Here is an 11,327-nt window from a genome sequence, read left to right as displayed (position 1 = left end):
AGAATACATACAAATGTAATTTACGTCTTTTGTCAAGAGATTTAAAGCACCGTTTTTGAAGACTGCGCATGTGCGACCGTGCTCTACTATGTAAGAACGAGCCAAATATTGAGTCTGGTAATAAAGCAAAATAACTGAGAAAAATTAGAAATGGTCTTCAGATGCCATGTCTGTAACTTATATGACAAAATCTAGCGTTAATTCGATCTCAAACAGATTAATTAAAATAAGTTATTAGTCCACCACGTGCGAGACGTCATAAACCAACGTGGTTGAACGATACTTTGCGACATACGGTTTCGGGAAACAGTCGTGACTAGCTACTTGATTTCTCCAACGATGCATCATACTATGGTAGTTAAGCAGCGAGCTATATAGTTGTACGGGAAACGCACTCCAGGTTTTGCTCACTGTCCAATTGTTATATTTTTTGGCATCATCTGTCAGTTTACTTTTAGTTGTTTTATTTGCCAAGATGACTTCCCCAAGTGAGCAAGAAGACAAAGTAATCAGACAATTTATATGTAGCAACGACTTAAGATATGCAAAGATGGTGCACTCGTATTAGAAATATAGAGAAATTGAATTATATAGAATTAGAGAAAATGCAACACACAAGATGGCGGAATATGTCCCGCCTTCTAAATAAAAGAGCTAATCGCCTATTGGTAAAGTCACTTCAGCTGCCGTTAGAAGCTCTGGTTGCTATAGAAACAGTGTTCTGAGACATGCGCTTATGACTGCACATGTGCATTGGCTGAGAGGTGTTTCAAAGACGGACGCAGAGTGAAATGACTTGCCTTAAAGCTACTTTGTAAGTTCTGTATGGAACAGAGCCACCAGACACTGGATGCAGAGCGGGATCGATCATAGGGATTGTAGGCAGAGCGTGGGAAGGAGTCTGCCAGGAGTTTTTCCCTTCTTGGGCTTCTCCTGCTAGCTCTGCTGCTCTCTCTCCCTGGTGCTGCATCCTCTTTGGAGGCTCCTGCCTTGCTAATTGGAGTAGAGCAAGCACGGTGAGGGAGCTCCCCTCTCGCTTGACTCTTTTCTTGTGGGATGAGAGTCAAGTGTTAGCACCTCTCAGTTCAGGCCCTTCGATCATGGTGTTGCAGGTTGGTAGAGTCGAGGCAGGTGTTATCAAATGAGTCCGCCTCCTCTGCTTTACCTCCTTGCGGCTTGTGATAAGGCAAATGTGGCGGCAGGTCAGGCCATTTGGTCTCACTCTCTGCACACCATGGGATCTGCCCAATCTGCCCAATCTCCTCTCAGCTCCTCTCCTCTTTTTCTACGGAAGAGTTCTCCAGCTTTTAGGCTTGGAGAGTGTGAACACAGTTAATGTCTGCTCGCTTCTCTAGGAGAACACTGTTTAATGCTTACATCCTGCTTTTGGAGGGGCTTAAGCACAAAGTATGGACAAATGTCAAGAGTGTGAAGTTGCGGTGAGATTATGCGATCCGCTATCTTATTTTATGCTGTTGTTCAGCATTTTCCTCTGGGGCTGAGGTCCATAGGATAGACTGATGTTAACTGAAAGTGTGAAGTTGCGGTGAGATGAGGTGATCTGCTTTCTTATCTGGTCCAGAGCAATGCTGTTGTTTAGCATGCTCCTCTGATGTAAGGCTTCTGAGGGATGCTGAAGGCATCTGTTAGTCGCGGTGAAAAGATGCGACCTCTTCACTTTTATAAGATGCCCTACCTCCAGCATATCTGGGGGTGTAAGGCAGAATGTGGCCTCGAGGAAGAGGAGGTTTGATGGATTAAAACCTGGTATTTTAAAGCATTTCCATCAGCTCATAATCAGCAGAGAGCTGTTAGTGTAAGCATTGTCTCTATGTTGGCATGCTTCCTAAAAGTTATCAAGGAATGGGCAGATTAATAAAATGTAGAGGACTTTTGTAAAAGTCCCACTTACTATCTGTATCCCTCTCCAGAATAGGAGGTGATAGTGCAGTGATCACTTGCGGTGATAATAGCGTCTGTAGGGTTGAGATTGACCCTCCCCAGTTCAGTGTCTGGGATTAAAGCATGATTGTGCTCACTGACAGATATTCTTATGAGTCCAGATAGGTGAAACTGAATGTGGTCTCTGTTCATTCTTTCATAGGCTCACCTCTCAAGGCTTGGTTAGTACACTCATGGTTTAGAGCTGAACAGATGCTAGATGAGGTGGACTAAGCCACATGAAGTGGTCCACTCTCTCATCTGTCACCCTCCCCAATCAATCAGATCTATCAGGGGACCTATTATGACCCTTTTTACAAGATGTAATATAAGTCTCAGGTGTCCCCAGAATGTTTCTGTGAGGTTTCAGCTCAAAATACCCAACAGATAATTTATTATAACATGCCCTAAATGCCCTTTATTTGGGTGGAAGCAAAAAAAAATTTAAATGCAAATGAGCATGAGTCTCTTTACAGCTCGTAGCGCTACAGACACTCGGACAAAAACAAAACTGGAGAACCTCCCTCAGCAAATGTGTCAGAAATTGTCAGTACCGGTGCTAAGTTGGTGCGAGAGACTTCGTATTTCATCTATGGCCTGGTTTGGCTGCTAGATGTAGTGCTATGGACTTGGCAGAGGCTATATAGTCTTCCTCTTAGCTCTGCTCATAGGGACTCTGGGCTGTCCTGTAGCTGTGCCTCGGACTGGTCTAATGCAAGAGTCTGTTTCATAAACGGCTGAGAGGCTTCCTAGCGCCTATAACACTGAGCTTCTAGCAAGGCTGTGGTGTCACAGGATGCGTCCGAATTGGTTGCTAATGCATTTAGGTTTCTCCGGGTCGAGGCCCATTGAGTCCCATTGAGGCACAGTGCTTAAGTCTGACAAGGTTGTGGTTGCTGCTGTTGACTTTCACAGTGCACAGGCAGGCATTGGTCAGCATGGCACAGTGGGTATTACGTCCCCATAGAGTCAGCTCCTGACACAGCGTTGAGTTCCCTTGAAAGGGAATGTCTTAGGGTTATGAATGTAACCTGGTTCCCTGAGAAGCATATTGATGCTGGGTTGAGGTCCCATGCTTAGGGTATGCCTGCGCGTTTTCCTTCAGACAATTAAAATCTGATGACGTGTAAGGCAAGCACCTTTTATACGCCTGGGCACTCCATGTGACGTCATCGGCCTGCCGTCAGCCAATAAGATTGGTGTGAATTCACACATGCTTTAGACACCAGGTTCCACAGGATTGGGTCAGCTACTGACAATGCGTCTCGTTCCCTTGGGAACCAGATTACTTACGTAACCCTATAAGTTACATTCAAAAGTTTAACTCAGCCGTGAGTATCTCAGTTTGGTCTCATTTCTAATCACAACAATACTAATACAAGCTCAGCAACTAATATGTAAATATTATGTTCAGTTGTATTTGTAAATAATCATAATGTCAGTCACTAAATGATCTTTGACATTTACACATTTTTTCCCTAATAGCTTCAGCTCCAAACTGTTCGTAACAGAAATGCACTGAAAGTGGAGACTTTAGACACATATAGTATAAATAGCCTATGTCAGATTTACATTATATTGAGTACAATATCTCTAAGAAATTGCTATCTGTTTCTAGCATCATTATGCTAGACATTTTCTCACACTTTTCTGAGACATTTTTGCTACTTTTCTGTGCAATGTTTTGATGGAATTTTGTCTTCAAAATAAATACAATTTGTTTGATATTTTATAATCCAATGCAAAAACATTAATCTTCGGTGTGGCTTAAGTGTCCAATTAATTTTATTTGGCCACAGTATAGAAAAATTCTTAAGCGAGAATAAAAATAACGTTCTCTCTGAACAGCAAACCATGGATGTAAAAGCCATTGAGTTGCAGTCACACTGGATTTTGTAGTGTTTTCTGTAAGGTAGGATTGAGGTCAGTAGTCCCACATCCATCAGAGTCTGGCTGGCACTGATGCGCGTCACCGCTGATGATTGACAGCAGGACTCCACCCCTCCCACTCCGAGTCTCACCATCCCACCGCAAATATTGGCAGAAGATGTTTGAGACGTTCAACATAACACAACATGCTAGTGTCTTTCCTATTATTTTATCCCCGTAAATAAATGTCAGAAAAACTATTTTTAAGTCCGTTCAACACACGACTCACTTCCCAGGTGAACGGAGCCTCCGTGCGCGGTTGCCATGGAGCGGCAGCGGGTCACTGACGCGGCCTCCACACACACACCGGAGGAGCGAGCGGAGCGCCAGACTTCATGCGGAGTGAAGAAACACCATCACACACACAGGCTCAAGCGCCGGTATGAAGTGCTGGAGACGCTGGGCACGGGCACGTACGGCAAAGTCAAGCGCGCGGTGGCGAGACAGTGTGGAAAAACGGTGAGCACTTTTGTTAAGCATCTGATCTGTTTTTGTGAATTTGTAAATAAGTTCACTGTTACAAGAAGGTATTTATTTGAGATAATTTCAATATGACGTGTTAAAACAAGTGTCTCAGGTGTCTCAATAAAGGGAGAGGAGACTTCATAATTGATTTTCATCCACAGTACTGATTGTTTTTAATTTAAAAGTGAATCATAATAATAAAGCGTTGTTGATGAAGGCATACTTGAGCCTGTTGCTGAGATAATATATAAAGTATAAATTATGCCTTTCTATAAAATTCTAATGATTTGACAAAAAAAGTATTATGCAGTGAAAATGAAGAGTTATGGAAATGTATTGACAAAAGTTCCGACAAAAACACTAAAGTATTACATTTTAAATTTAACTGAAGTAAATTCACAAGTATGCATAAATAAATAAAATCAATAAATTATTTAACTTGAAACGCTTGAGTATTCCCAAAAAATATTTTTTTCTTATTATAGTTCCTAATAATGGCTACATTTTATTGATTTATTTAATAAAAATTGTATAATGACTTAATTTTTATATTTTAAAAGAGTAATACCAGGATGTCCTCTGACGTCAATTCTGACAGCCTGTCTGTCATTCAACACAACTTTACTTAGCAATTCACCTCAGTTAATTACTCTTGGGGTCTTACTTTTGGGGTCATCCAATAGGTGCTTTGTGTGTGTGGATGTGTGCGTGTGCGCGTGTGTCTACTGTAGTTAGACCTCATGTTAGCACACTTAATTAAATACTTATCACTCAGTCTGTCATTTAACAAAAACAAAGGAGATATTTCCCCTAGCCTGCTGTCTGCACTCTTTCACAGCCTGAAAACATATGAGAGCGTTAATGGAAAAAACTGTCCAATCAGATTAGAGCAGCAGCTGAGCCTCTCTCTCACTCTGTCACTCATCTGGACTCAGAGGTGAAGTATTCCGGAATCCAGGAGCCTTCGCATAGCTGGGATTCCTGCAGACAAACACTAACAGCATTCAGAGGGAGCCGGGTGCTGTGTGCATGTGTGACAGGGGAGCGAGGCGTCTCTCCACATCTCCAGATTGGGGTCAGAGGTGCTTGGCAGATTCCCAGATGCCACTGCCAGTGCCGTAATACAGACAGCAGGTTTCGGCCACCTCCGTTAGAGTTTTTTTAGCGATAAAGTTTTGATATTCCACGCAAGAGACCAGCTCAGAGCGGGTCATGTAGGACCGATTACTTTTGGTGCCGTGACCCGGATGGGAGTGAGGTTTAGGGGGGTGAGTGTAGCTATGTATGTAAACCTCACTCCCCTAACCTTAAGAGGCGCGCTAAGAAGAAATGTATTCAAGCTGATATTAATTGCGGTATTCCACGCTGGAGACATAGCCAAACAACGGCGTAACTCGCTGTTTAACTACCATAGTACGATGCATCATTGAAGAAATCAACTAGCTAGTCACAACTGTTTCCCGACACCATATTTTCACTAATTGGTCGTTCAACCACGTTGGTTAATGACCTCACACAGGTATTGGAGTAATAACTTCTTTTAATTAATCTGTGCTAGATGCTAGATGTTTTGCTTTAAATTACAGACATGACATGTATTCAAAATAAAAGATATAGATTGTACTGAATGTCAGCTTGCTTATTTGGCTCAAGATAAGGATTTATTAAGTCCACATGTCATGCAAACAAGAAACTCTGCTTCTAACCACAGGTCGAGAGCTGTCGTTCAGACCACACAACTTTGCAGTGCTGTTTGCGAATGTTCGTTAGAACGATGGTTTTTAGGAAACACAGACTCGTTAAACTATGCTGATAGCGACAGAACTTGCAACCATAGTTGGCTTACGATGCTTTTGGGAAATGCTCCCCAGAACGGGTCGAGTAGGACTGTTATATTTGGTGCCGTGACCCGGATGGGAGTGAGGTTTAGGGGGGAGAGTGTAACGGACGTAAGCCAGTAAGAGCTGTGTGTGTAAACCTCACTCCCCTGGTCTCAAGAGGAGCGCTAAGAAGAAATGTATTCAAGTCAATATTAATTGCATTTTCCATGTATTTTTTAATAACTTAATAAATGAGCATCACATCATTGACCCATATTCTTACAGACATTCGCGTTTTCTTCAATGATGTGTTTGATTACAATGTGTCTGTTTGTGTGCTTCAGGTGGCTATTAAATCCATTAGAAAGGAGAGATTAAGGGATGATCTGGATAGGGCTCACATCCAGAGAGAGATTGAAATCACCGCCTCTCTTACGCACCCAAATATCATCCGTCTATACGAAGGTATAAACACAACAGTCTCACACTACGAATTTGTTTGACACATTTCCTAATGCAAAATGCTGTATCATAGAAATTAAGATACTTTCTCTTTCCATTAAGCCAACAAATGATTCATGAAATGTGTGTGAATATGTTTTCAGTGTTTGAGAGCAGGGAGAGGATTGTGATGGTGATGGAGTATGCGAGTGGAGGAGAGCTTTATGAGTACATTCAGGAGAAACAGAGACTGTCAGAGGACGAGGCCAGACACTTCTTTGGACAGATCACCTCTGCTGTGCACTACTGCCATAAAGTAAACACATTCTCATGGCATTCATTCTACATATGAGCAGGTTTTCTTGAATAGGCATTTCAATCATGACAATTCTCAGAACAGATTTAAACAGCATTTTATTGATATGAATGGGATGTAGATAGGCTTTGTCTTGGCGGACTAGATCTGCTACATTGCGGCTGCTGCTGGATTGAGTGAAGGCTAATGCTAAAACATGCACACAAATACAGGCACTAGGATATGAGCTGCTTCAAGGAAAGTAGGGAGAACCCCCTAGCAGATTTAGACAGGTGGTGCTGGGGATGGAGAGGGGCGAGGGAAATTCCCATGCAGCACTGCACAGAGTTGACCCAGGTCAGGAAATAAACAGGTTACGTAGACTGAACAAAAAGACGATTGGCCATGCAGTTGGCTTTAGGAGAACCAATCAGCTGCTCAGAAGAGTTAAATATGTATTTCACCTACAAATGCTACTAAATGTATCAAATGTGCATGATCAACACTTTACTAGCCGAATGCACCTGAATGTAATATCTTTTAATAAACAACAGTCAAATTATATATGGAAGTTTAGTTCAGTTAAGTTGACAAATTTGTTATTAGTAACTTTTATTTCTCCTAAATACACCCTAAACAATACAACGTCCTGATTATTATTGTATTCATCACCTAGATAACAGTGCTGCCAATGAGAAACGTTTGGCAATCTTAGTAATATTATGAAACTGAATAACACTCAAAATACAGTAACAGACTTTGCCTCAGCAGTTTAAAAAAATTAGTAATGTATACAAATTATATATTTATATCTATAGTATATTTTGTATTTATAATTAGTAAGAATTTCTATCTCAACGCAGTCTGTACATTAAAATCAGCCTTGAAATCAAAGATTTTTCAATATTAGGACTACACTGTAAACATGTTACATTTGACAAAAAAAATTGTAAATATGATTTTTTTTACATTTATAAAAAAAAGAAAAAAAATCTCTTGTTATCCCTCAGAATGGTGTGGTTCATCGTGACCTCAAACTCGAGAATGTGCTTCTGGACAAGGACTTAAATGTGAAGGTAAACCATTCAAGCCCAAACTGATTAATGAAGAACTGACATTATGTTTCATGCATTTTCATTTTTCATTCATGTTATCATCACATTACAGAAACTGATGGATCCTTTGAGAAAAGCAATTCAAACTTAATGGACTTAGAAATGTTTAAATCATAAGTACGGTGGACAAAATAACAGAAACACTATATAAAATAAAGACCCTATAGGATCAGGTAGAATTATGCGTAATCATCTTCATTTTCTTCCTGGAATCTGTCAAACATGCCTTGAACTCTTTTATTGGACATTGGTTCTTTCGCCTATTTTTTGGAATTTTATTTCTGAGGGATGATGAAGTATTAATCGACTTGAACCCCAAACATCCCCATGAAGGTTTAAGGATGTGCAGATGCCATGGAATGCATTTGACTTCATCCTGGTGTTTACGAAATCACGCTTCAATTACTTTAGCACTGTTTACTGGAGCATCATCATCCTGGAATATGGGAACATTATAAGGGAACAATGTTTGCATTATTTTGAACAATAGAACAGCTTCATTCCTTGGTCATTACAAACCATACAGAGTAGTCATTGAATCAGATGACTCTTGCAAAATGCTTAAACCTCACCATGATTCATAGTTGGTAACAGACAGGTTTGAAGGTATCCTTTGTCTCCGCATGTTAACTGGATGTAGGAAATATGATGAAAGATGACTTTTATTCATTATTCGTTATATAGAGTCTGCCATGAACAGTTTTTGATGGCCAGTGTAATATTATTCATCTCTGCAGCTGCATTTATCATTTTAATTCTGCTTCAAAATCAACCACCTTTCATATGGACGTCTGCTATTTGTATCCACCCTGTGTGATTCAGACCCATTTTAATACAGAGTTGATTTATCTCTAATTGCTCTGTTTGTTTGTAGCTGGCTGACTTTGGCTTGTCCAACCGCTTCACGAGAGCCCGACGTCTGGACACTTTCTGCGGGAGTCCTCTGTATGCTTCACCAGAGATTGTCAACGGACTTCCATACCACGGCCCTGAGGTGTTGATCAGTCTCCACAGTTTGCTCACCCTTGTGAAAAGACGTATTCTAGTATACTTATAAAAAGAGTACTTATTACGGAAATAATATACTTTAAGAGAATACTGTTAATTGCAGTGAAATGAAAATGTATTATAGAAATTTATATTAAACGCAATTATTTAAAATTAAGAATGCTTTTTTTGACCTACTTAAGTACATATTTATATGTAATTTCATAATTACTTCTGTTGTCTTTAAAATATGGTTTAAAGTGTTCTGACAAGCATTTATGGTACATTTATTTTAATGTAATTTCTATTGAAATGTATTATGTTATGTATTTAAATATATTTGTAATTGCAGATTTGTAATGACAAAGTTGCATTTTAATATATTTACTTTAAACGTAATATCAAATAACACACTACAGTTAAATTATAATCAAGTACTTTACACGTGCTTTAGTTTGTTAGTCGACCCATCAAAATAAGTAAAACACAACAAAAGATTATTAAAACATAATGATTTAAAATATACTTATAAAAATATAAGTGAAAATTCTGTCATCATTTACTCACCCTCATGTCGTTCCAAACCCGTAAGACTTTCGTTCATCTTCAGAAGACAAATGAAGTCGATATTTTAGATATGAAAGTATGAGAGATACTACGCAACTACCATTTCAAGCCCCAGAAAGGTAGTAAAGACATCATGAAAGTATGACTTCAGTGTTTTAACCTTAATTTTATGAAGTGTTGAAGTGAAGTTTGTTTGCTTAAAAAAACATAATTTACTTAGAAAATAATAATCTCCAACGTGCTTCTTATTCACAAGGGCATTTAATACTTGAAATCCCACTGTTTGTACAGCAAACACGTCATAAACGATTCTGCATGTGCTCTTCTTCTGTCCCAGGTGGACTGTTGGTCTCTTGGTGTGCTGTTATATGCTCTGGTTTACGGCTCCATGCCTTTTGATGGCACAAGTTACAGCATCCTTAAAGAGCAGATCAGCCAGGGACGATACAAGACCCCTGATATCCCATCGGGTGAGACTCATACACTTCCATATATCTGCTCTCCATCATGAGTGAGAATTTACCGTGACTCTTTCCATTCTTCTTACAGAGGCCTGTTCATTGATCGGATGGATGCTCACAGTGAAAGTCGAGGACAGAGCCACTGTGGAGGACATAACCAACCATTGGTGGCTAAACCGAAACTGTCCCAGCTTCCCAGATGCTCCATTCTCAGGAGTTACAGAGAGTAAACCACGTGCTTCTACCCTACCGAGAAGGAAACATAAGGAAAGAACATTCAGCAGCTCTTTTCTGCTGTCACCTCTTGAAGCTTCTTCCCACAACCAGCACATGAAACTGCCAAAGAAGGGCATCCTGAAGAAGCTCTACCATCAGGTTGAATACACATCTCTCTCTGAGCACTCGGACGGGTCTGGGACTGCTGGGAACAGTAAGGCAGACACTAGCCAAGATGTGGAAAGAAATGGGACAGATACCGGGAGAAACAGGAAGGGCATTCTTAAGTGTAACGGAAAGTTCTCCGGTGTTTCTCCAATCACATCGGCTCCTACATGGTCACACAGTTTCAGCAAAACCAGCCGAGAGTGTGATGGAGGTGGACGGCAGGAGATGCAGTTTGAGATCAAGATCTCCCTGTGGAAAACACACGAGTCTACAGGACTACAGTTTCCCCAGAATAGCTATTTTGATCATTCACACTGACTATAAATGTATTAATTCAACATATTTCTTGAACATATTCAGCACAAAAGAAGATATTTTGAAGAATGTCAGTAACCAAACAGTTTTTGGACCCCATTGACTTCCATAGTAGGAAAAAAAAATACTATGCAATAAAATACTAAACAAAACTATAAAATATCTTCTTCTGTGTTCAGCAGAAGAAAGAAATTCACAAAGGTTTGAAACAACTTGAGGGAGAGTAAATGATGACGGAGTTTTCATTTTGAAGTGAACTATTCCTTTAAGTATCATGAACTAACAGTGAACAGTCTAATTATTAATCTGAGTTAATGCTAAATGTATAAATATTAATCTGAGTTAATGTTCATTAATAAACATACTATTGCTAATTGTAATTCATCTTTGTTACTAACATTTATCTATTGTTAATGAATAAAAACTTACTGTAAAGTCTTGCCATATACACTCACCTAAAGGATTATTAGGAACACCATACTAACACCCCCTTTCGCCTTCAGAACTGCCTTAATTCTACGTGGCATTGATTCAACAAGGTGCTGAAAGCATTCTTTAGAAATGTTGGCCCATATTGATAGGATAGCATCTTGCAGTTGATGGAGAT

At 39.9% G+C, this 11,327-nt stretch overlaps 1 protein-coding gene across 1 annotated transcript; it reads left to right on the top strand.

Annotated features, from left to right (window-relative positions):
- Positions 1–4,134: 4,134 nt before the first annotated feature.
- Positions 4,135–10,850, top strand: LOC311302987 (NUAK family SNF1-like kinase 1; the record flags this gene model as incomplete). The annotated part of the gene is made up of 7 exons (XM_084429190.1): positions 4,135–4,329; positions 6,500–6,620; positions 6,761–6,912; positions 7,902–7,967; positions 8,881–9,000; positions 9,898–10,030; positions 10,110–10,850. The coding sequence occupies 7 exons, from the start codon at positions 4,135–4,137 to the stop codon at positions 10,721–10,723; spliced, it is 1,401 nt and encodes a 466-aa protein (XP_084285316.1). The 3' UTR covers positions 10,724–10,850.
- Between the last annotated feature and the right edge of the window lie 477 nt (positions 10,851–11,327).

This window comes from Rutilus rutilus (assembly GCF_951802725.1).
Source record: "Rutilus rutilus genome assembly, chromosome: 13".
NCBI classification, from domain to species: Eukaryota; Metazoa; Chordata; class Actinopteri; order Cypriniformes; family Leuciscidae; genus Rutilus; species Rutilus rutilus.
This window is presented reverse-complemented; position numbering and strand designations above follow the sequence as displayed.